This window comes from Plasmodium malariae, assembly GCF_900090045.1.
Source record: "Plasmodium malariae genome assembly, chromosome: 10".
NCBI classification, from domain to species: Eukaryota; Apicomplexa; class Aconoidasida; order Haemosporida; family Plasmodiidae; genus Plasmodium; species Plasmodium malariae.
Genome location: NC_041784.1, coordinates 305,097 through 329,621, shown reverse-complemented (window position 1 = coordinate 329,621; position 24,525 = coordinate 305,097). Strand labels below are relative to the sequence as shown.

At 28.7% G+C, this 24,525-nt stretch overlaps 5 protein-coding genes and 2 non-coding genes across 7 annotated transcripts; 3 read left to right on the top strand and 4 right to left on the bottom strand.

Annotated features, from left to right (window-relative positions):
- Window positions 1-368: 368 nt before the first annotated feature.
- Window positions 369-1,803, top strand: PmUG01_10017000 (Hsc70-interacting protein, putative; the record flags this gene model as incomplete). Its single annotated transcript, XM_029005348.1, has 2 exons — window positions 369-411; window positions 533-1,803. The coding sequence occupies 2 exons, from the start codon at window positions 369-371 to the stop codon at window positions 1,801-1,803; spliced, it is 1,314 nt and encodes a 437-aa protein (XP_028861946.1).
- A 787-nt stretch (window positions 1,804-2,590) lies between these two features.
- Window positions 2,591-5,876, bottom strand: PmUG01_10016900 (conserved Plasmodium protein, unknown function; the record flags this gene model as incomplete). The annotated part of the gene is made up of 10 exons (XM_029005347.1): window positions 2,591-2,767; window positions 2,921-3,000; window positions 3,141-3,179; window positions 3,405-3,476; window positions 3,605-4,299; window positions 4,416-4,480; window positions 4,586-4,674; window positions 4,812-4,933; window positions 5,190-5,245; window positions 5,799-5,876. 10 exons carry the CDS (start codon window positions 5,874-5,876, stop codon window positions 2,591-2,593), a joined length of 1,473 nt encoding a protein of 490 aa, XP_028861945.1.
- Window positions 5,877-7,493: 1,617 nt separating this feature from the next.
- PMUG01_10016800.1 lies at window positions 7,494-7,566 on the top strand. Its single transcript has one exon. It is a non-coding gene (tRNA).
- Window positions 7,567-8,915: 1,349 nt separating this feature from the next.
- PMUG01_10016700.1 lies at window positions 8,916-8,998 on the bottom strand. Its single transcript has one exon. It is a non-coding gene (tRNA).
- Window positions 8,999-12,616: 3,618 nt separating this feature from the next.
- Window positions 12,617-14,668, top strand: PmUG01_10016600 (RNA helicase 1, putative; the record flags this gene model as incomplete). The annotated part of the gene is made up of 1 exon (XM_029005346.1): window positions 12,617-14,668. One exon carries the CDS (start codon window positions 12,617-12,619, stop codon window positions 14,666-14,668), a length of 2,052 nt encoding a protein of 683 aa, XP_028861944.1.
- Window positions 14,669-15,577: 909 nt separating this feature from the next.
- UMP1 (proteasome maturation factor UMP1, putative) lies at window positions 15,578-15,952 on the bottom strand (the record flags this gene model as incomplete). The annotated part of the gene is made up of 1 exon (XM_029005345.1): window positions 15,578-15,952. The coding sequence occupies one exon, from the start codon at window positions 15,950-15,952 to the stop codon at window positions 15,578-15,580; it is 375 nt and encodes a 124-aa protein (XP_028861943.1).
- Window positions 15,953-17,492: 1,540 nt separating this feature from the next.
- PmUG01_10016400 (AP-1 complex subunit beta, putative) lies at window positions 17,493-22,079 on the bottom strand (the record flags this gene model as incomplete). Its single annotated transcript, XM_029005343.1, has 8 exons — window positions 17,493-17,552; window positions 17,830-17,946; window positions 18,315-18,422; window positions 18,608-18,742; window positions 18,939-19,009; window positions 19,183-19,244; window positions 19,510-19,591; window positions 19,820-22,079. The coding sequence occupies 8 exons, from the start codon at window positions 22,077-22,079 to the stop codon at window positions 17,493-17,495; spliced, it is 2,895 nt and encodes a 964-aa protein (XP_028861942.1).
- Window positions 22,080-24,525: the final 2,446 nt, after the last annotated feature.

The window sequence follows — 24,525 nt, the reverse complement described above, 5'->3', positions numbered from 1 at the left end:
AAGAGTAAGTGTATACATGCGCAAAAATATTTAATATAAAAATGAACGCGTATGAATAGTTACATATATTTTAGCTCTGTTTTGTTTTTATTTTGTTTCATTTTTAAAGAATTTCGCGATCTTGTAATTATTCTATGTGTACATAAATGTTTACCGTATGTATGCATATTTTATGCATATATACTTACACGTATGATATGTAAAAATATCCAATGTTGTATAAAATATTTTGTGGCTCATTAAAAATATTTTTCATTTGCTTAATAAGAACGGTGTGGAATGCAAGGCTGGGTGAAGCTGCTGTAATATGTATATGTATACATATGAATGTACATATACACATATATACTTTTTTATTCCTTACCATCATGTATAATAGTATCGTGCTTTTGTATGGAGACCCTGTTGAGGGTTCTCCACCAATTTTGCATATACATGAAAAGGTAGCAGATTTTAGGTTTTTGTATTTGAACATAATTATTTACGCATTACCACCAATTTTTTTTTTTTTTTTTTTTTTATCATTTTATAGTTGAGGAGTTGAAGAAATTCGTTTCTATATGTGAGGAAGACCCAAGCATTTTGTTAAAACCAGAATTTTCTTTTTTTAAGGAATTCATTGAAAGCTTCGGTGGAAAAGTAAGAAAGGATAAAGAGTATTATGAAAATATTCCAAGTGAAGATAGTACAGAAGAAAAATCGGATGCAGCTGATAAGGAGGACTTAGATGAAGAAGAGGAAGAAGAAGTAGAAGAGGAAGAGGAAGAAGGAGGTGAAGATATAATGAAAGAGGAAACGACTGAATGCCCCCCATTAGCTCCTATTATAGAAGGAGAATTATCAGAAGAAACGATAGAAGAGATTAGTAAATTAAAATCAGAAGCAGTAAATTTAGTTCAAGAAGATAAATTAGAGGAGGCATTAGAAAAATATAATAAAATAATTTCTTTCGGAAATCCATCAGCTATGATATATACTAAACGTGCATCCATTTTGTTAAGTTTAAAAAGACCAAAAGCTTGTATTAGAGATTGTACGGAAGCTTTAAATTTAAATATTGATAGCGCTAATGCATATAAAATTAGAGCTAAAGCATATAGACATTTAGGCAAATGGGAATGTGCTCATGCAGATATCGAACAAGGACAAAAAATTGATTATGATGAAGATTTATGGGAAATGCAAAAATTAATTGAAGAGAAATATAAAAAAATTTATGAAAAGAGAAGATACAAAATAAACAAAGAAGAAGATAAAAAAAGGAAAAAAAGAGAAAAAGAATTAAAAAAAAGGCTAGCTGCTAAGAAAAAAGCTGCAGAAAAGGCATATAAAAAAGAAAATAGTAAAAGGGAAAATTATGACTCAGATTCCTCGGATTCTTCCTACAGTCAACCGGATTTTTCTGGTGATTTTGGAGGAGGTATGCCCGGTGGATTTCCAGGTGGAATGCCCGGCGGAATGCCAGGCGGAATGCCAGGCGGAATGCCAGGTGGAATGCCAGGTGGTATGCCAGGTGGTATGCCAGGTGGATTTCCAGGTGGAATGCCCGGAGGAATGCCCGGAGGAATGCCCGGAGGAATGCCGAGTGGATTTCCAGGCGGAATGCCCGACTTAAATTCTCCTGAAATGAAAGAACTATTTAATAATCCTCAGTTTTTCCAAATGATGCAAAATATGATGAGTAACCCGGAGTTATTGTCCAAATATGCCAATGACCCAAAATATAAGAACATATTTGAAAATTTAAAAAATTCCGATTTGGGAAATATGATGGGTAAATCCAAGCCCAATGGAAAAAACTAAGTTTCGAAAAATTCGCTTCACATATTGGTAAAGAATGTTTTTCGTAAAAATTGTTGATCAGTGTTTTATTAAAAATTGTTGATCAGTGTTTTACTTAAAAATTGTAGATCAGTGTTTTACTTAAAAATTGTTGATCAGTGTTTTACTTAAAAATTGTTGAACAATGTTGAACTGTGGTTAACTTTTATTTAATCCTTTTAACGTATAAATGTAAAAAAAAAAAAAAAAAAAAAAAAATCCACGTTATAAAATAATACATTTTTAAATGTTATATGCACCAAATAATGGAACATATACCAATAACACATGCATATATAGCATATATACCTTATATAAATAATTAAGCAAACATATATAAGTTTATTTATTCATTTTTTTTAAATTTATTCGTTTTAACGAAATTATTTTTTTCTTAACTCGAAAAACTTGATTGACGCAAGAAAAGCATTAAAAAAGATAACACAAAATTGGCGCAAAAAATTAGGTAAAAAAAATAAAGGTTTACAGATGTTGGAAATGAAAAATCGTTAAATTGAAAAAAAAAAAAATAAAGTCATGTACCTTAGAATATGCGCTTCAAACTTTCCTTTTGAAAAAATTCCTGGTGATTAAAAGGCAGGGAAATATATACACAGTTATTTGTATAACTAAATACGTATGCATATACGTAATTATATACTATACGCATTTATGTTCCTATGCATGTTTGTGCATATATATGCATATGCGCTTAAGCGTATATACACACGTACATAACTACGCATCTACACTTCTAAGTATTTTCTGCTTACGTTAATAATGTTTGTTGGAGGGCTCTTGGACTTTTATTTCGATAAGGTGAACTTTCCTTAACATTCTCTTTACACTTATCTATATCTGGTTTTGAATATATTTCATTAGTAGGTATTTCTTTGTCAAGGGTAACCAAGTATCCGTTTTCGTAAAACAGTTCAGTTCCTTTGCCCTATTAGAAAAAAAGGGGGCAAATATAGTGTATGTAATAATTTCCCTGCTATTTTGTATAAAACGTGCCTTCCTCAAGCATTAACACATGGATGCATGCATATACATACTACATATACATATTCATGTAATTGCCAGTTATACTAATCCTTACCAGTTTAACTCTTTTTAGCACATTCATGGCTACCTCATCCTCTTTCACTGTTTTGCGTTCATCATTGTTTTCATTTGAATCTTTTGAAAAAAAAAAAAATATATATATACATATATATACACATACGTGTGTACGTATATATTTATATGCATATATGCACAGCCAACTCATTGACATCTCTAATTTCTGATTTTTTTTTTTATTTTCGAAAAACCCTTACCCGATTCAAACAGCATTGCTTTTTTACTATTTTCTGAAGCTGCAAAAAATGTGCAAAATATAACATTACCGTGTGTATATATATGTATACATACCCATATACATACTTTTATAAACATGAAAACGTAATGTACACTAACTGCAGCATGCATTGCCCGGGTAGGCGTATTTAGCTCTACCACATAGTTAGCTATACTTATATTTATTTTATCATTTCTTATTCGTTCAATATTATTTTATTAATATTATGACTAATGATTCTTACTCTCCACCAGCGTCTCTTTCACTTTTTCTTCATCTGCTTGTTCACTTGGTGCTTTTTTTCTTTTTCCTGTTTCTGTTAGGGGTAAGTGGAAATTATATGTGTATAATGTATCTTAAGTTGGTCATAGAATTTGCATATCTACACACACACACACATACGCAAGTACACATACACATAACAAATGATGCTGTGCCGTATACCTTTTTTATCAAGCGAGTTTTTGAGGGGGGTATTCCTTTCACTATGATTAATCTTAGGCACATTTGAGCTGTTCACATTCTCTTCATATATTGCTTGTTTTTCCTTATTATATACTGAGCCTGATACTACATTTTCTCTCTTTACCTTAAAAGGATAAATATCATTATTTGTTTTTGTTTTTTTCGATGTAGATATTTTTTCTTTTAAATTGTTCATGTCGTCATCCTTTGTATTATTGCCTTGTCTCTTGTGTGGGCTGAAAGATTTCCATTCATTATTTTCATCATCATGTGTATTTAATGTGTTATGTTTATCCTTTTCCACATCCTGTTCATTACTATCTTGAATCTCCCCCTCCTTTTTATTGTCATAATAACAACATATTTCATTATTATGAGCTCTAATAATATCAATATCATTATTATTTTTATCAGATCTTTTATACTTAATGCAATTTATTTCTTTCTTATATATTTTCTCATTTAAAACATTGACCTTTGTAATACCTTCAATTTCACTTATATTTCCTTGTGCAATTTGTTTATCATCATTCTGGGCATCATTCCTTACTTCCTTTTTAATCTGTGATGTACTGTTTATTGCATTTGATTGTAATTCGTTATTGTATACTTTTTCTTTGTCCAGTTCGGTACTAAAGGATCTATAAATGTAAACGTACGTGAATTTACAATTTCTGGTATAATGCGAGCGTATCCAACGAACGCTGCACATGATTCTACGCATGTATGTGTGCGTATGTATATGTATATATATGCATACACGATAGCATTCATGATTGCACTTAATTACCGAGGAATTTCCTTTTGACTTTTAAAGTCCTTCTTTTCCAGTAATTTGCTTATCTCATTTAATTCCTAACATAAAAAAAGGAAAGAAGGAAAAAAAAAAAAAAAGTTAAAAATTCGTTTAAGCCACATTGCTATTTGAAGACATGACGTCGATTCATTTTTGATATTTACTTGTTTCCATAGCACGGATAAATCGGATTTATTTTTGTTTGATTGTACACTGTATATTTTTACGTTAAAATTGCCTTGTTTATGTACTTCTGTAATGTGCACAAAATTATGAACAAGTCAAGCATTTATCGAAAAAAAAAAAAAAAAAAAGGAAAAAAAAAGGAAAAAAAAAGGAAAAAAAAGAGAAGAAATTAAAATTGAAACTACGATTAAATCGATAGGTTACTTAAAATATCCCGTTCGTTTTTAATTGCACAAATGTATTCTGTCCTATCCTCTTGGTACCCTTCAACCATATAAGTGGCATGCAATTCATTTCTTCTTTTTTCAAAATAGTACTGTATGAGTCTAGAAAGCAAAAAAAAAAAAAAAAAAAATGCCATTAAGATGGAATTAAAATGGTATTGAACTTTGGTTAAAATAGAATAAAAATGGAGTTCAGCTAGGATTAAAATGAGGTGAAAACAGTTCATGGAATGGACATACGAGTAGATGGATCACTTGTAGAACAAAACAGCCACAAAGCACAAAGTAGATTACAAATTAATACGAAAAATTAGAAAAGGTCCTTTTCACACACATAAAAAAAAATACTTAGACATACTTTTGAGACAACTTAGAGGATAATTTTAATACGTGTTTGATAAAAAAAATAGTAACCTACAAAGAAAGAAAAAAAAAAAAAAAAAATGGAACATCCATCTGCTAAGAAATTCTTGCATACCAAACAAGTTCATAATTTTCTGTTGTCATGACAAATAACTTTATAATCTCTTCACGGTGATCAAACAGTGTGTGTGTAGAAACATATATATATGTTTAAGTGTGTATGCTTTTATATATGCCTATGCGTGGATGTCCACAAGTACATATGCATACCTACACTTTGTGTATGTACTGAGTTTTCGCCATTAAATTTTTCTTACTTAATGTTCGTTATTGTAAATAATTATCCCTTTATTTTATTATTTTTTTTTTGATATTTCATTAGAAACGTAGTGTTATTCTTTCACGTTTGTATGTATAGTATGTTATGTGGATATATATGCGATTATATATATATATATATATATATATATATATATATGCATGTATACACGTATGTATATATGTGGGTGTGTACATTTGCTTGAAAACGCATTATTACGCTCAAATTAGTGTTCTATATTTTTATACAAAATTAAATTTGCGCTTTTTCTCTTTTCATAATTACCACATATCCGTCATTTATGAGAGTATCAAAAAAAAAAAGTAGCTCCTCAATATTTGATATATTATTAGCACTTTGCATATTTTTTTTGGAATTTAATATTGTAATTTTCCTTCAATCAATGAAGAGTTAAAGAATTTATGGGTATTATATACGAATTAAAAATATGGTGTAAAGAAATGTACGGATGGAAGATATTGCCTCGTTATTGTTTACACACAAATGTATGCTTAAAAATAAGGCAACGCGTAAATATTTAATGGTACGCACAACTTTGTACAAACATAGGTGCAAACATACGTAAACGTAAACGTAAACGTATATGTATATGTATATGTATATGTATATGTATATGTATATGTATATGTATATGTATATGTATATGTATATGTATATGTATATGTATATGTATATGTATATGTATATGTATATGTATATGTATATGTATATGTATATGTATATGTATATGTATATGTATATGTATACGTATATGTATATATATATATATATATAATATATATATTTATTTATTTATATATGCTTCCAAAAAGTCGAATTTCGTCTCCATTGATGAACAAAGCAAAATACGTAAAATGTCACAGCTGCTATATTAAACAACAAGAAAGCTTAAGCAAAATTTCCTTTTTAACTATATAAATACACACATAATTGAAATGATAAAAAAATATAAGAGAGTGTGTTGTAATTTCCAAATTCCATGTTTTAATAGCTAAATGAAAGAAAAAAAAAAATTCGATAAAATTTACTGCACTTCATTGTATGGTACTATGTTGCGTAAAATCGTACCATTTTATATTAGTAAGTGTAACAAAAGTTTCATCATATTTTTTTATTTTTTCTTTTTCACTACATGATGATAATTTGCTTTGGAACGGTATGCAATGATATGTAAATTAAGATGTTATAAAGAAGAAAAAAAAAAAAAAAAAAATTTCAGCAATTGTACGAGAAATCCTTTTAACAATTATTGCCGGAATTATCTTAATAAAAGGAAAAAATACATTTTTATATATTTTTTCGTTTTACTTCTTTACCTCTTTACTTCTTTACTTCTTTACCTCTTTACTTCTTTACTTCTTTACCTCTTTACTTCTTTACTTCTTTACTCTTTTTTCTTTTTGTTCCTGTATTAGAAAGGTCATATACGCGTGTCAAAAGGAAAATCTGTTAACGATCAGTTACACATATTTCACTAGAGACATACATACAAATATATGAACATATAAATATATGTACTTTTATATATGTGTATGTACGTGTATGTACGTGTACGATTACTGATATAGGGAGAGGTATTAAAAAACTGACTTGAAATGCGCCAAATAAAAAAAATAAAAATATCGCACAGTCATATGAATTATTACCTATGGTCATACATATTTGTGAAATGATAAAATTGACATGAAACAGAATACAACTTCCGCAAAATTGTTAAGGTCGATTAAACATTTTTAGCATACTATAGTTACATACTTGTTTAATAAAATGTAATATTTTTTTTAAAAAAAGAAAAAAAAAATGAACAAAAAAGAAAAAGGGTATTTTTGTTTTTCTGGTTTTTTATTACTCTCATTTTTTTTTTTTTTCTTCGAATTTTGTACTAATTTTTCGGATATACTTTTTAAATTTTTCAGAAAAATTATATATGTGATATACTATTAAGATTAAACAAATGCATCCCACGTAGTCTAGATGGTTAGGATATTCGGCTTTCACCCGAACGACCCGGGTTCGAGTCCCGGCGTGGGAAAAGTATAAAAGAAAAATAAAAAATTTTTGTGTTACATTTTTTAATAGTAGTAGTACTTTTGATTTATATAAAACGTGTTATTGTGTAAAGTATTTTTTATTTGTACAAAAAAAGCGAAAATTTGATGTGTTATAAGCAATTTTTTATATTTCGAAAACTCCAATTTTTAAAAATATTGGAAAAAATGTATAAAATGTACTGCGTTGGAACTACTGCGTTGGAACTACTGCGTTGGAACTACTGCGTTGGAACTACTGCGTTGGAAGGGGGGGTATATGGTATCTTCGTGGTTTTCACGTACAGTTAAAAATTATATGCAACTAAGTGCGCAGTATGCATATTTATATATATATATATATATCTTAAAATGTCAATATTGGGTACATATAATTGTGAATGTAAGCCTTTACTGACGTGTTCATTTGCACCTGTTCATATGGTAACTATAGAAAAAATAAAATTAATAAAATATATAAAGTTAAGGAGACCCATAAATACAGCTATTTCACATCCTTTAAAACTTCAAGTTAAAGAAGTTACATTGATAAGTTGAAATTTTTCATGTATAGTTTTGCAAATGTGTTAATTTTGTACTTTATGCTAAATATACCATATTATCTTAGAATTCGAAATATATTTTGTTTTGTTGTTAAAATGTACAACTTCTCAGATGTTTCTTTCTATTTCTGTTTCTCTCTCTCTCTTTTTTTTTTTTTTTTTTTTACTATTATCAGAACTGAGCGATAAATATACGAAGTTTTTACCTGGTTAATAACCAACAATAACATAGTTAAAATATGTGCTATGAACATTAGGATTTCTTAAAAAGGATGTTAAAAAAATGTCTAACGCGTTATACATACATACATACATACATACGTAATAGTTATATACATTTATGAATACACATGTGAATGGAGAATCGGTATATATATACGTTGTACAAAAAACTAAAAACGCAAAAACGGGATAAATAGAGTAGATGTACAATTCATTTTTACTTTCATATTTTTAAGCACTCTTACGATCTTACAAGCATAATAATAAACTGTAAAATGATTATTTAAAATTTGATATATAAAATTTTTTTTTATTTAGATTTTGCTATAATGTTTGAATTATGGAATTTAAGATGGTATATTCCTACCTTGTGTTCTATTAAATTCATATTAGATGCATAAATATTAAGCATTTATGCAATCTAACATTTGTACTATTTTCCTTCTTTACCATAATGAAAAATACAATAAAGTATATAATATTAAACATTAATTTTCATTGCATTAAAAAAGATGCAAAAAAGGAGAATAAAAAATACAAAACCTCAATAGTTTTTAATTTCATCTCATTGCACGAGGTGGGGTTCGAACCCACGCGGTCTAGTGACCAGAGGATCTTAAGTCCACCCCCTTAACCACTCGGGCACCCGTGCTCAAATAAATTTTCTTTAAGTAAATTCATATATTTTCAAAATTTAAGAATGACTAATAGCTCCACAATTTCAATACCTTTTAGCAATTTTGATTTGCCTCTCTTCCAAAAAAAAAAAAAATACTAAAATTTAGCAAAGAAAATTTTATTCGTATATTTTTTACGAATTTGCAGGATTGACACTGATAAGGAAATGTACCTGAAAGTGTTATTACATTTTTAATATTTTATTGTTCTATAGTATTATTATTTTTATTCATTTTTTTTTTTTTTCTGTTCTTATATTGTGTATCTTTCAAATGGGAAGAAAAATTAAGTACAGCATTACTTTTAGTCATCCTTTTGGTGCACTTTTCCAGCTCATCCTATTTTATGTATGTATATTAAATATATGTATATATATATATATATATATATATATATATATATATATATGTATATATATTTGCATATAAAATTTTTGTGCATTGTATATTATATAGTGTATACTATATGCTGTATATATATATATTAACAATAATTACTAGTATCACACGTCGTAGTAGCACTAAAATAATGAAGCAAAAGAAAATGACAATCAGGACATTTTTTTAAATAACATCTTCATTTTGTGTATTTCTGAATGTTCCCTTTTTTTTTTTTTTTTTTTTTTTTTTTTTTTCATTTTTGATTAACAAATTGACATTTTATATACATTAATTTTCTTAAAATCCTAAATTGTATTTGTTATCCCGTTTAGTAAAATACCAATTTTGTATTTTAACGTGAACTGTATATTTTCCAAATTGTCCCATTGTATGTGTTAAAAAATTTTGCAAAATAAAAGAGGAACATATATTTAATTATGTATAATGTATGTTTGAATGTATATGTACATAAAATAGTAAGAATGATGCGATAAGCAAACTGATGGGTCAAGTTTTGCACCTTCATAGATCAATATACGCACGTATGTGCGCACATATATATATGTATACACCTTAATACGCTTAATTGTTGTAACCCTATAGAGCAAAAAGTTCACGTACATGTACGTTGAGTTCTCTTCGTTCCTAATTTTTTGAAGTTATATTTATAGTAATACAAATGGATGCAAAGGATATGCGAACAAATTGACATTTAGCATCATTTGTTTAGCTATAATGAGAGAAGAAAAAAAAAAAAGAAGTGTTCATACGTGTATATATGAAACTAAAATATATACATGATCACTCATATGTGATTTGATCTTTTGAAAAAGTAAAAACTTTAAGAGAAAATTATCAAATTTTATGAATACAAAGGTCATTTTGCTATGTTATTATTGTGCTATAGAAATATATACGCATGGGTATGTGCGTAACGTGGATATATCTAATCTTCTGCTACGAACGTAGTCCTACATTTTAGAAAGAGAAAACGCTATATGATATCCAGCATATATGGACTATATTCTCCCTTGACATTTTTACTTATGACATATGGAGGTAGAAATATCATGCTCATGGTATCATTCAGATGCGAATGAGAAGAAGTCGTGCTGTTTAAAAAAAAAAATTGTCTTCTTTTTTTTTTTTTCTTTTTCATTGCACTCTTTTCATCATACAGTTCTCACCACGTGCATCCCATTTTACGCTTCTCATTTTTTTGTATATTTAAAATTTTTAAAACATGTGAGAGAGCATGCAAATGTAAAAATATGCTTCTATTGCAGCTATTGCTGCTATTGCTGCTATTGCTGCTATTGCTGCTATTGCTGCTGTTGCTGTTATTCCATTGTGACCATAAAAGAAATAAAAAAAAAAAAAAAAAAAAAATGGCACTACAAACTGTTTTTCACGTATATAATTTTCTTTCTTTATTTTATTTTTTTTTATTTCTTTCACCTGTCTACTTTATAAATGAAACAAAAGGATGATTATTTTGTTGTAAGTAATTCTTTTAAACGTACAAAAAAAAAAAAAAAATAAGGGGTCCTCTTATAATGAATAGTGTTTAATGAAAACAGAAAAATACTCATTTATAAATACACTGTTTTGAATGAACGAGTAGCCACATGAAAATGGTTTGCACATATGCATATGTATGTACGTGTACATATATATATATATACACAGGAGAAACGCTGCTATAAGAGATGGTTAATTTTTGCTCTACTTTTTTCAAACACGTATTTGTCCTACATAATTAAATTGTTGTCACTTCAACCAAAACTTAAATTCCTCTGCTTATATGACCATGTACATATGAAGAAGTAGATAGAAAGATTTATTACAACGTCGTAGAAATTTTTGACCATCTGTAGATTAAAATGTAGCATATTGCAGCGGCTTTATTCGTTTAACGTAGAAAAGAGTTATCATAAGCAAGTTCATACGTTGGTACTCTCTCTTATGTATGTGTGTTAGCATAATCGTGTATGTTTCTTTTTCCATGTTCTCCTCAGTAAAATATGCGAAGAAAATAAGGTCTACATTTAATGGCACAATTTTAACTATAAATTTTACTGTAATATATTGGGGTTAAATTTAAGTTAACCCATATATAATAACAGTTGTTACTTTTTCATTCTCCTTATTTCATTCAACATCCATACTTGCATAAGTAAATACGCATACATACATGTATATACATACATGTATATACATACATATACATATAAATACATGCATCTTCATATCAATGCAACACAAGATATTCGGTCAAAAAAGTCCCTTGCGTATGGTTTAACACTCAACAGCGATTGGCAAAAAAAAAAAAAAAAAAAAAAAAATTATTAAATTATATTCAAGTGTATAGTATTGTATTATATTAAGAAGCATAATATTGCAATGATATAATATATGCCAAGCGAAATTAAAATGCAAGGAGGAAAGTAAAACGAACTTTTACCTTGGCCAAAAATTCCACCAAAAAATTTATATTTGCTTATCTTTGTTACCCAACAAAATGCATAAACATTTATGACATTTCGGATTATTCTGAAAAAACAAAAAAATATACTTTTTTACGTAAATGGCAAATACCTTTTCGTGCGTTAAAAAATATGCTTTAAGGGAGAATTTTTTTTTTTTTTTTTTTTTTTTTCTATTTTAACAAAAAATTAAATTGCAGAACTGTAAAATTGCAGAACTGTAAAATTGCAAAATTGAAAAATTGCGAAATTGAAAAATTGCGAAATTGAAAAATTGCGAAATTGAAAAATTGCGAAATTGAAAAATTGCAAAAGTGTAAGGGAAGAGAATAGAAGAAGAAAAAAAAAGAAAAAAACAAAAGTAAATAAATAAATGTAAAAAAAAAAAAAAGCCGAAGTAAATAGAGGAATTGCCTTTTTGGAAATACCTCAAATTAGTGCCTTTTAGTACTACATTGAAGGGGGTAAAATGTAAAATTAAAACATAGTTCCTGAGTGGGTATAAATACGATAATGCAAGTTCGTACAAAAGTGCATAATATATGTTTGCCGACTGTATGCACATGTACATATTTATATATATGCATATACATTGATATGTATATATGCATAAATATATGTATATGTATATATATATATATGTGAGTGAGGACGTGTTATGTGCCAACTTAACGCTTCAAAAAACAAATACGCTTTTTTTTAAAGAAAAGAAAACATTCTAGCTAAATGGGGGACTTAAAAAAAGGTGGGAAAAATGCGAGGGGTAGTGATGACAACGACAAGAGAAGCAGAAAGAGAAGCAGAAACAGAAGCAGAAGCGGTAACTGCTACGGTAGTAGCAACAGCAGCTGCAGCAGCGATTTCATGTACGAACCGACGAGCGTACGGAGGAAGCGATTTGTGGACGACCTGGTAAGCAATTTTATAAGCGGAAAGAGGAAAAGAAGTGGAAGTCAAAATTTAAAGGATGAAAGACCAAATGGTGAAGCGCCAAATGGTAAAGGGCCAGATGACGAATGGCCAAATGGTGAAGGACTAAATGAAGAAGAGAAGAATCGGGATAATAAGAAAAAGAAAAACAGCTCTAAGGATGATAAGACAAATGATAATGAGATTAAAGTAAACATGCAAAAAAGCTTACTGGAAACATTCCATAAAATAAGGATGGAAACACAGAAGAATGAAGTTGATGAAACGGAGGAGATTCGTAAAAAAGAAGAGAAGATCTTAGCGCAAGTGTCCAAAGCTTTGAATGCACCTTTACAATCAGTAAAAGAAAGAGCAAAAGGAATTGTGTATAAAGAGAACTTTAAAACTATATGGACTTTACCAAAGAAATATAAAATGTTGAGTAAAAGATATGTAGACAAAATAAGAAATGTTTTTTATATTGATGTAAATGGAAATGACATTCCACCACCTATTAAAAATTTTAAGGATATGAAATTTCCTAAGGCCATTTTAAAAGCTTTGAAAAAAAAAAAAATAAATAAACCTACACAGATTCAAATGCAAGGATTACCTGCCATATTAATTGGACGAGATATTATTGGTATTGCTTTTACAGGAAGTGGTAAAACAATAGTATTTGCACTTCCTTTAATTATGATATGTTTAGAAGCAGAACTGAGGTGTAAAATTGAAGAAGGAGAAGGACCACTTGGTCTTATTGTATGTCCATCAAGAGAGTTAGCAACACAGACACATAATGTAATACAATATTATTGTAATTTTTTATATAAAGATAATTACCCAATCTTAAAATGTTTATGTATGATTGGAGGTGTTAGTACCTATAATCAAGGAAGGGAAATACAAAAAGGAGTACATATGGTTGTAGCTACTCCTGGTAGACTTAATGATATGTTAAATAAAAAAAGAATGACATTAGAACAATGTCGATATCTATGTTTTGATGAAGCAGATAGATTAATCGATTTAGGTTTTGAAGAAGAAGTTAGAAATACGCTAGATCACTTTTCAAGTCAAAGACAAACATTGTTATTTAGTGCCACTATGCCTAAAAAAATTCAAGAATTTGCTAAGTCGACTTTGGTTAATCCTATTATTATAAATGTTGGTAGAGCAGGTGCAGCTAATCTAGATGTCATACAAGAAGTAGAATACGTCAAAGAGGAAATTAAATTATCGTATCTTTTGGAGGTATTACAAAAAACAGGTCCTCCTGTCTTAATATTTTGTGAAAATAAAAAAGATGTAGATGATGTACATGAGTATCTACTACTTAAAGGAGTAAATGCTATTGCTATACATGGTAATTTAGGTCAAAATGAAAGACAACAAGCCATCAACTTATTTAGAGAAGGAAAAAAAGATATTCTAGTTGGTACAGATGTTGCATCGAAAGGATTAGATTTTCCATCAATTGAACATGTAATTAATTATGATATGCCAAAAGATATAGAAAATTATGTACATAGAATTGGTAGGACTGGTAGATGTGGTAAAACTGGTATAGCTACAACTTTCATTAATAAAAACCAAGAAGAAGCTATACTGCTCGACTTGAAGGCTTTGTTAATAGAAGCCAAGCAGAAAATACCCCCCTTTTTAGAAATGCTAGACAGTAAAGGAATCAACTTAAAAGAAATTGGGGGAGTTAAAGGATGTTCCTACTGTGGGGGGCTGGGACACAGAATTACCCAGTGCTCTAAGTTGGAATCACAGCGTAATAAGCAGACTTTGTCTATGCACAAGGATATACTATCTAGTGGTAATAAGTACAGTAGTGTGAATGCCTACACGGGCGACTGGTAAAGAAAACGCAGCTGATGCGATGGATATGGCTAGTACACACCTTTTGCACATGTTCCTTCCCCATTGGAAGTTACCTTACGGATATATCTATGCACATATACATATATGTATACATGCATATATGTATACATATATATATGTATACATGCATATATGTACGTGCTTTCCCTTTCATGATCCTATTGTCACCCTTGATGTCTTTCGTGTGTGAAGAAGCGAATATCAACGTGTATTCATACAAATATGAGTGTGTATTCAGATTAACAATGCCAGTTTTATTTTTTTTAACCACTCTCATCTTTTCTTTACAATTCATTTTTTTTTTTTTTTTTTTTTTGTCCTGTGCACATTTATCCGTGCTGCATATTTTCCCACTGCTTAAACTTAAAAATTAAAATTTGTACATTGTCCTTTTTTGATGATCCACAATTCGATGGAAAAAAATAAAGAATAAGGAAAAAATAATAAAGAATAAAGAATAAAGAATAAAAAATAAAGAATAAAGAATAAAAAATAAAGAATAAAGAATAAAAAATAAAGAATAAAGAAAAAAGAAAAAAGAATAAAAAATAAAAAATAAAGAATAAAGAAAAAAGAAAAAAGAAAAAAGAATAAAAAATAAAATAAAAGGTAGAATAAATAGTAAAACAATAAAATGAGTTAAACTAAAATTCAAAAGGCTCTTTCATTATTTATATATGTATATTTTATTTTTCTTAAACAATGTTCACCAACATGTACAGCTGTCATTAGCGACCATTTATCATGCATATGAAAAAAAAGCGGCCACGATGAAGAAGCAAATACGTATCGTCCCAATAACAAAAAGAGCTATCTAAAAATGTATGTATACATATGGGCATACTTTTATTTGAGCATGTGTTTACGTATTGTTGTATTGGTGCAACTTTACATGTTCATCTTTTTCTCTATAGTCATCCATAAGGGTTCTAAGCATTGATCGGCCATTTTTTCCATATACTCGTGTGATTCTACTCTTTCTATCGAATTTCTCATAACATCTAGCGATAGTAAACTACTTTTGATCCCTGGTAATCTTCTAGACATAGCTACTATATCTCTATCCATTATATTCTTGAACACTTCCTGGGTTCCATATATTAAACCTGTTCTTTTTAAATAATTCTTTTCTTCTTTTAATAAAATTTGATCATGAAAATTTTCTATAGTATCTTCTTTCGCATCTAAATTTATGTTTCTTATGTTAACGACGTCTTTTACTTTGAAGTCGTAATTCAGCCTGTCCAGGTACATGCCCTCCATTTTTACGCTACGTTGTGTTATGCTATGCTACGCTACGTTTTTCTTTTTTCTTTTTAATTTTAAAAAATGCAGACTTCACCATACATGTATAAACAATTTTTGATATTCCCTTCGTTCTCCTCCTTACGTACGCCAGAAGCTTAAAATTTGTTGTGAAATCAGAATGAGTTTTGCTTTCAAAGAGAAACATATAAGCTGCTCAAATATGAACAGATATGGAAAATTGTGTACATACATACATAAATTAAAGTCAACATACGTTATAATTGCATATATATATTATTATATAAGTATATATGTGCGTAAATGAATATATATGTCCATTCATCAAGGAGCTTTTTACTTGCAGCACGTTTAACTGTGTTACCAAAAATCCGGAAAAAAAATTTTAACAAAATGTATGTATATATATCTTATGCTGTTTCTCAAAAAATTTAAATATTTTAAAAAAAAAGAAAGAAAAAAAAGAAAAGAAAAACATGTTAAAAAAATTAAAAAAAGCTTATTTCTGTAATTTCTTGACTAAATGGTATGCGGGTATGTGTTCATTGTACCTTATAGTGTCGTTATGCACAATTTTTAAACACTGTTGAACTGATCGTTATAATGCATATCTTTTATTTTGCATAATAAAACATGAGCAAAATTTATATTATCTCTGAAAATTGTGGTAATGGCATTACATTACTACTTCACGTTGGTTAGTCATTTTGTTATATTGCTATCCTGTAATTTTGTAATTCCGTAATCTATGCTTTTTTTTTATTTTATTTATTTATTTTTTTTTTTTTATTTTATTTTATTTTATTCATTTTTTTTATTTTATTTATTTATTTTTTTTTTTTTTATTTTATTTTATTCATTTTTTTTAAAAAGAGAATAGTCATACATATTCACATCAAATCGTGTGCTTATCTGTGCTTATTTCATTTATCGCTTGTATGATATATATATGAGCTTCGTTAAAAGTTTACCAACTGTAATAAAATTACGAAAATGGGAAACTTCCATTGAAAAATAAAAAAGAAAAAGGATAAAATGGGATAAAATACGATAAAATAAAGTCTGATGAGGTAAAATACGATAAAATAAAGTCTGATGAGGTAAAATACAATAAAATAAAGTATGATAAAATAAAGTATGATAAAATAAAATATGGTAAGATAAAGTATGATAAAATAAAATAAAACCTTGAGGTGTAATAAAAACTAGATTTTAAAAAAATTTATTTCGATTATTTTATCATAAAAGAAAAAACAGATGGGCGCGGGATATACCAAAACGCTATGTGTAAAGAACATATGCATGTGCACATGTCGTACATACGTGCATACATTGATATTTATTTACAACCAAAGCATTTATAAAAAAGGGTAGGGAACAAAAATGATAGCATGTTTGCGGTACAAAATGTGAATACTTAAATTTTATACACTACAACATGATACATACGACAAAAAATGGAAGGAAAAAAAAAAAAAAAAAAAAAAAAAATAAAACTTGCTGGATTTTATTTTGCTTTCACACATTGTAGGATCAGTCATGTCTGAGTTACGCTTAGTGAGAAGGCTTTGATAAAGAGCAATTTATACAGTGGTATCTGTAATAATGTAATGAAAAAATATATGAGTCAAAATGTTTACTAAGAAATAATTCTTTTTTTTTTTTTTTTTTTTTTAATTATGAACTGTTCATATGTTATATAAATCATGACATCAATTTTTTCCAGTTAAAAGGATTGCCGTATACACATATGATTACGTATAAATATGCATGTAAATGTATACGTATAAGTATACGTATGTGTATATATATACGTATATGTACATGTACGTGCACAGTATCAATGATAAACTAAAAACAATTAATTTTATTACCACTGATGCGGAATCAGTCCTAACACATAACTTAACAACTTTCTTTTCCGGCTGGATAGTGACTTCACTAAGTATAACCAAATTGTTTGTCGTTATGCAGGCAAAGTAGTATAGTTCCTGAAAGGCAGGGAATGGGAAATATACATACATGTAATCATATATATGTTATGTATGTGTAGGTACATATATATGTACGTATGTATGTACGTATGTATGTACGTATGTATGTACGTATGTATGTACGTATGTATGTACGTATGTATGTACGTATGTATGTACGTATGTATGTGCGTGTATGTGCGTGTATGTGCGTGTATGTGCGTGTATGTGCGTGTATGTATGTGTATGTATGTGTATGTAGTTTATATGTAAGTAGTTAAATGGACAATATCGAGCAGATACACTTTTACACAACGGGCATATGCAATTAAAGGAACAAAAAAAAAGCCCAGGTTTTCGTTCCTTTCGTGTTTGTAATATAATACCATATTATTTAAATTTCTCCTAGCTATTAAAGAAATATTAAAAATCTTCATCCGCTTTATTAAAATGTCAGATGTAATAACCATAGGACTTGACGCCATCAGTACGCTCTATGTATGTATTTCAGGTTTTAAGAAGGGGAATTCAAAAAAAAAAAAAAAAAAAAAAAAAAAATATGTATATAAAAATTTGCTGCGGGAGGGGGGAGTTGTATGAAGGGTTTTTCACACATAGTGTGTACATATATATGCATATACACATGTGCGCATGAAACATATAATGGGCATGCAAGTACCTCCTTTGAGTCCTCTATCAGCTGCCACTTCTTCTTGAAGATATCTTTTTCCATGTTAAAATTTTCCACAAAAACGATAAAAATGTCGTAGGGCACGTTGAAGTAGAATATGTCTATGTTCGTTCTTATGGCAACCTACAGGAAAAAAGATAAAAAAACAAAATGTTCATTCAGAAATTAAACACATATATTACCCCTCCTTTGTGGAGCTCTTCAGTCTGAAGGGGCAGTTTCACGCGCATCTGTCAAATGCAACTACCACTGTAGCTACTACTGCTGCTATTATTACCAATAGTACTATTTTTTTTTTTTTTTTTTTTTTTTTGAGCACCTGCAAGAACAAAGGAGTTGATGGTGGCGTGTTGGAATTCAGCATGTTCGGAAGTAACAGCATTAAAATTTCTAAAAAGAAAAAAATAAAATAAATGAAAATAATAAAAAATGGCTTTATATACAGACGAACATCGTTCCGTGTAACAAATGAATAACGATCTGCACGCTTTTTTCCTCCAAATAAGGTGTTCAATTCCGCATGGCAGCAATTACGGACACCCTTGTGCATTTGTGCTGTATACCCTTCGTTTCCCCTAGGGAAATGTTCAGTATGTCCAGGTTGTTCGGCGAGGATAAACCAAATCTAATAAAAATGGGAAGAGAAAAAACAGGAAATGAAAAAAAGGAGAAGTAAAAAAAGGAGAAGTAAAAAAATAAAATGAAAAAAAGGAAATGAAAAAAAAAACAAAAAGTAAAACAAAAAGGGCCTTAAACTATTCGTCATAATCTCATAGTTCAAAGGGCTGCTCAAACAAATCTGACAGACATCTAGTAAAGAGCATATATCACTGTGATCGGCACATGTACTAAAACGAGTAATTGCATTTTCTCTTTTGTTTTGGCTTTACGAATTTTTGTTTATCTGAACTCCTGAGACAACCAACATATTGGGCGTTTGGTTTGTCACGGCTATTTTTAACTGAATTTTTCCTAAAAAAAAATGGGCAAAAAATGGGCAAAAAATGAGCAAAAAATGAGCAAAAAATGGGAGAAAAACAAGCCCAAGATAAGCACAATAAGCGCAAAATTCGGTAAAATGCTCCGTGTCGTAAAAATGGGACCTCCTTTTTCACTTCGTTCGGAACACATATTTGGTTAGCTAAAACACAGTAAGCGTAAGAAAAAAAAAAAAAAAAAAAAAAAGAAATGGTTTCTCACCTTCAATTCGATTTATGGATGAGAGGATAGACAAGCCTGTTTGTCCTTTTAAACCAGTATCCTCTGGGGATAATACTTGAACTAATTTGACAGGAGGTGCATTTCTCTTTGGTTTACTATTGGAAATATGATCTTCATTTAAACCAATTAAATCTATCGATTTTTTACTATCATCTGGATTGCCTTTTTCATCATTTGGATCATCATCTGATGAATTATTATAAGATTCACTACTCGATTTTGAATGGTTTGATTTCCTACTATCACTAGAATAGCTATCATATTTTTTTCTCTCAATCTGTTTCTTCATCTTTAAAACATTAAAGTCGTTACCCTTATCATTGTAGTGGTCGTTGTACTTGTCATTGTAATGACCTATGTACTTGTCATTGTACTTGCCCTTGTAGTGGTCACCACAATGATCACTACAATTATCATGATCAAAACGATCGTCATCGTTATCATGAGCATGCTTACTATTTTGCAATGCGTAGTTAGTCCTCTTTGCAATAAATGTTTCTGGTAATTTATGATAAACGGAAGAAAGCATGGATATATTTTTAATTAGTTTATTTAATACTTTTATATCAGTAATTTTATTATCTTCTTGAATAGGAGGTTTTTCAGCTAATACAATTTTTTTTGCTACATCTATATTCTTTGATAACAGCCTCCAATATATATATGCCCTATCCCTCAAATCAGGGTTATCACTTTCTTCAGTAGATAATTTCAGTACTTTCGTTATAATATCTTTGGTATTTTTTGAGCATTTTAAGAATAATTTAACACTAGCTGTTAGTATTTGTAACTGTACATTATATGGTTCATCATTAAAATTTTCTAAAAATGAATCAATTAGTTCATCTGCATTTTCAATTCTTTCCACATATTCTCCTATAATCCATATTAGAGAAGCTTTAGCATTAGACTCATCTAATGATTCTAAATTTTCACATAAGATTGTTATAATGCTTTCATATTTATTAGGATACTTTCGAAATATATCTTTTATTACTACTATACATTCTTGAATGACATAATTAATTTTTGTATCTATTAGATCTAGTAAAATGTTTATACATTTTTCACTTGATTGGGGTAACTTGATTGCACAATTGCCAATAGCTCGAACACTCTTTTTTACAAATTCAACATCTACTTCTGTTGAATATTCTTTTAATTCGTAAAGAACTAGATCTACATTTTTATCCGACACGAGTCTAATGATTATATCTAACTTTTCCATTTTCACATAAGCCGGTTCATTATATTTACAGAAAAACATATTAATTTTATCTGTAAGCATATTTGGTAATTTCTGAGTAATTAAATTAATATTTCTTAGTGCTATGTATTGTATTTCTGGTTCTGCTGATAGTAATGTAACTAATGATGGGCTTAATTTCTTATGTACATTTTTTATAAATTCTTTATCTGTTATTCTTTCTAATAAACTTAAAATGACTTTAATAGATGATAACACAACTGCGGAATTTGCATGCGATAATCTTGGCAAAATTCTTTCTAATACTCTTTCTGCATCTTTACTAGTTTTAGGTTCATATAGTACTAATGCATCTAATATAAACACTTGTCCCCATTCAACACATTCATTTATAGCATTCAATAATTTATTTACATTATTATCATCTTTATTTATTACATCTTTTAATATACTCTTATTTGAATTTTCACATATGTCAGTTAAAGAAATGATAGCATTAGCTACTACCATAGCATTGTTATCATCTAGAATATTCAAAAGGGTTTCTATAAAACCCTCTTCTTCTACTAATTTTGGGGAAATATCGTACAATTTAGCTATACATATAACTGCTGTTTTTCGCACATATGGATCCTCATCCTTTAAACATCTTCTAAGAGGTTCTATTAAATATTCAGTTATCTGTTCTAATCGTATACATCCCATAGTTCTTATGGCTAGTGCTCTTATAAGGGGATTTGGATCAGAAGAATCTTTTCTAAAAGTATTAACAGCCAAAATAGCTAGCTCGGGTTGCACTTTTGCATAATTTATTACATATAAATACACTAACTTTTTTAATTCTATATTTGATGTTTGCATGCAATTTACAACATCTGAAAATAAAGTCGACACATCCTTACCAACAGTCATAGCTGCTATGATTTTCTTTATGGCCTCCTTTTTTTTTTCTTTATGGGATGAATGCAATTCTTCCTTCAGCTCGTGTATCTCCCCCTTCTTAGTTGTTTGAAAATAGCGTAGGTCTGACATTATTTTGCGGAATTTTTCGCTAAAATGTTTGGACTAATAGCGCGTGCATCCGGGCTCGTTCGGGTGCATATATATCCACGCTAATGTATGTGCATATATATATCCGCGTAAACACATATGAAAACATATATACCCGCGTTAACGCATGTACATATATATGTCCACGCGTACTAATGGGTACATACATACAAGCGCCTTTAAATGTTCGCAAGCTGCGGACGAATTGACAAGCACAAAAAAATTAGGTTAAAACGCAGAAGGTATGCATATATATACAAATAAATATACCCCTATAAATACACAAAAGGGCATATATTACGTACTGTGCATACAGTGCGCATAATACGTACAATGTATACTACCCTTACAATACGCACAATATACCTTGCATGTACATGTATGGGCAATTTTTCTTAGATATATGATCATGAATTTTGTGTGGCAGTATTCTTTGTTTTTCATTTTCATGTGTACTGTTATGTTACTACTTTTCTTCCATTTTTATCAACTCAAAATGGTAAACAGAAAAGGGGGTAATTCTGGAGGAGTTTTCTTCTTTTTTTTTTTTTTTTTTTTTTTTGTCCCGTTTTTCTTATTTTTCTCTATTCCGTTTTTCTTTCCTTTTTTTTTATTCCTTGCAGATTGAAATAATGCCGCATCGTATATATGTATACTCTTCTTATGAACAAAAAGAATCGTGTAAAAAAATATGCATAACGAAAGCGAGTATATATAAATTTATGTATATGTAAGAATATATGATCATGTACAATTCTTCAACACCTTTTTAGTTTTCCTTATTTTTTCGGACGTTCACCACATTTTACTCTTCCGAAACGTCAATTTTATCAAATTCCTTTTTATCAAATTCCTTTTTATCAAATTGAATTTTATCAAATTGAATTTTATGCTAATCACAGTGAAATATTTTCTTCCCTTCATACATGCACGGAATGATATATGTAAATCTTTTTTTTTTGTATACACTTTTTACTGTGCATATGAAAAAGAAAAAAAAAAAAAATGAAATATAATAAAAAAAAGGAAATATAATAAAAAAAAGGAAATATAATAAAAAAAAGGAAATATAATAAAAAAAAGGAAATATAATAAAAAAAAGGAAATATAATAAAAGAAATGAAATATAATAAAAAAAATGAAATATAATAAAAGAAATGAAATATAATAAAAGAAATGAAATATAATAAAAGAAATGAAATATAAAGAAATGAAATAAATAAAAGAAATGAAATATAATAAAGAAATGAAATATAATAAAAGAAATGAAATATAATAAAAGAAATGAAATATAATAAAAGAAATGAAATATAATAAAAAAAATCAAATATAATATAAAAAATGAAATATAATAAATTGAAAAGGAAAAAGTAAAAAAAACCAAGTGCGCCAGAAAAAATTTGAGTACATACGCTTGTTACCTTCTTACAAAAATATAATATTGTAAACGTGGGTATATTAGTACATACGTGTACGTATTGTATATACTGTATATTTGTATGTACTTATCCTCGTGTTATAAGTGAAAGACGTTAAACTCTTACGTTAAAATAAGCGTACGTGTAGCATTAAATATTCCTAGCTTTCCTCATTTTTGAAAAAGTGTTGTGAGGTTATGTATTTGTGTACGAAAGCAAGTGTTTAAGTGTGCATGTACCATTATGTACCATGTATGTACCATGTATGTACCATGTATGTACCATGTATGTACCATGTATGTATCATGTATATGTGTATATATATATATATATGCTTATACATTATTGGCACTAAATAATTCGCATATGAAGGGGAAATATTTTCGTATAGTTTAATTTTCATTTCTCAAAAATTTTTAAAAAATATTTTTGGTTTTTTATTTTAAAAAAAAAAAAATAGGCATTGTAAAAGGAATATGGAAAAAAGGAAAAAAAAAAAAAAAAAAAAGTGCAATAAAGAGTCTACAAATAAGAATATGTATACATGTATATATGTATACAGGTATACACAAGTGTATATGTATATATATGTACATATATACAAAGGCACATAAGCATATATGTACATGTATGATAAACATGTATGTGCACACGTACGTGCTTCTAAAGACGTTACTATATATAAGATGAACAAAATGAAGCTATGTTACTCTAAGTGAAAGGTGGTTAAGGGACCCTAGGTATTATCAGTTTTTTTATTTTTCTATTTTGACGTTGTCCCGTTTTGATAATAACCTATTCGTGTTTTCCTATGCATGCTGTGGAATAGTATTAATGAATACTTGCAGAAAAGTGGTAGAACATATGAGTTTGGGAAAAAAAAAAAAAAAAAAAAAAAAGGAAATACATATGTTATAGTACCATGCCAAAGGGACAGTAAAAATAGTACAACTACGAAACGAATGTGTTACTTCCACAGCAATGCGCAGCTTTCCTATATAGTCGTCTTT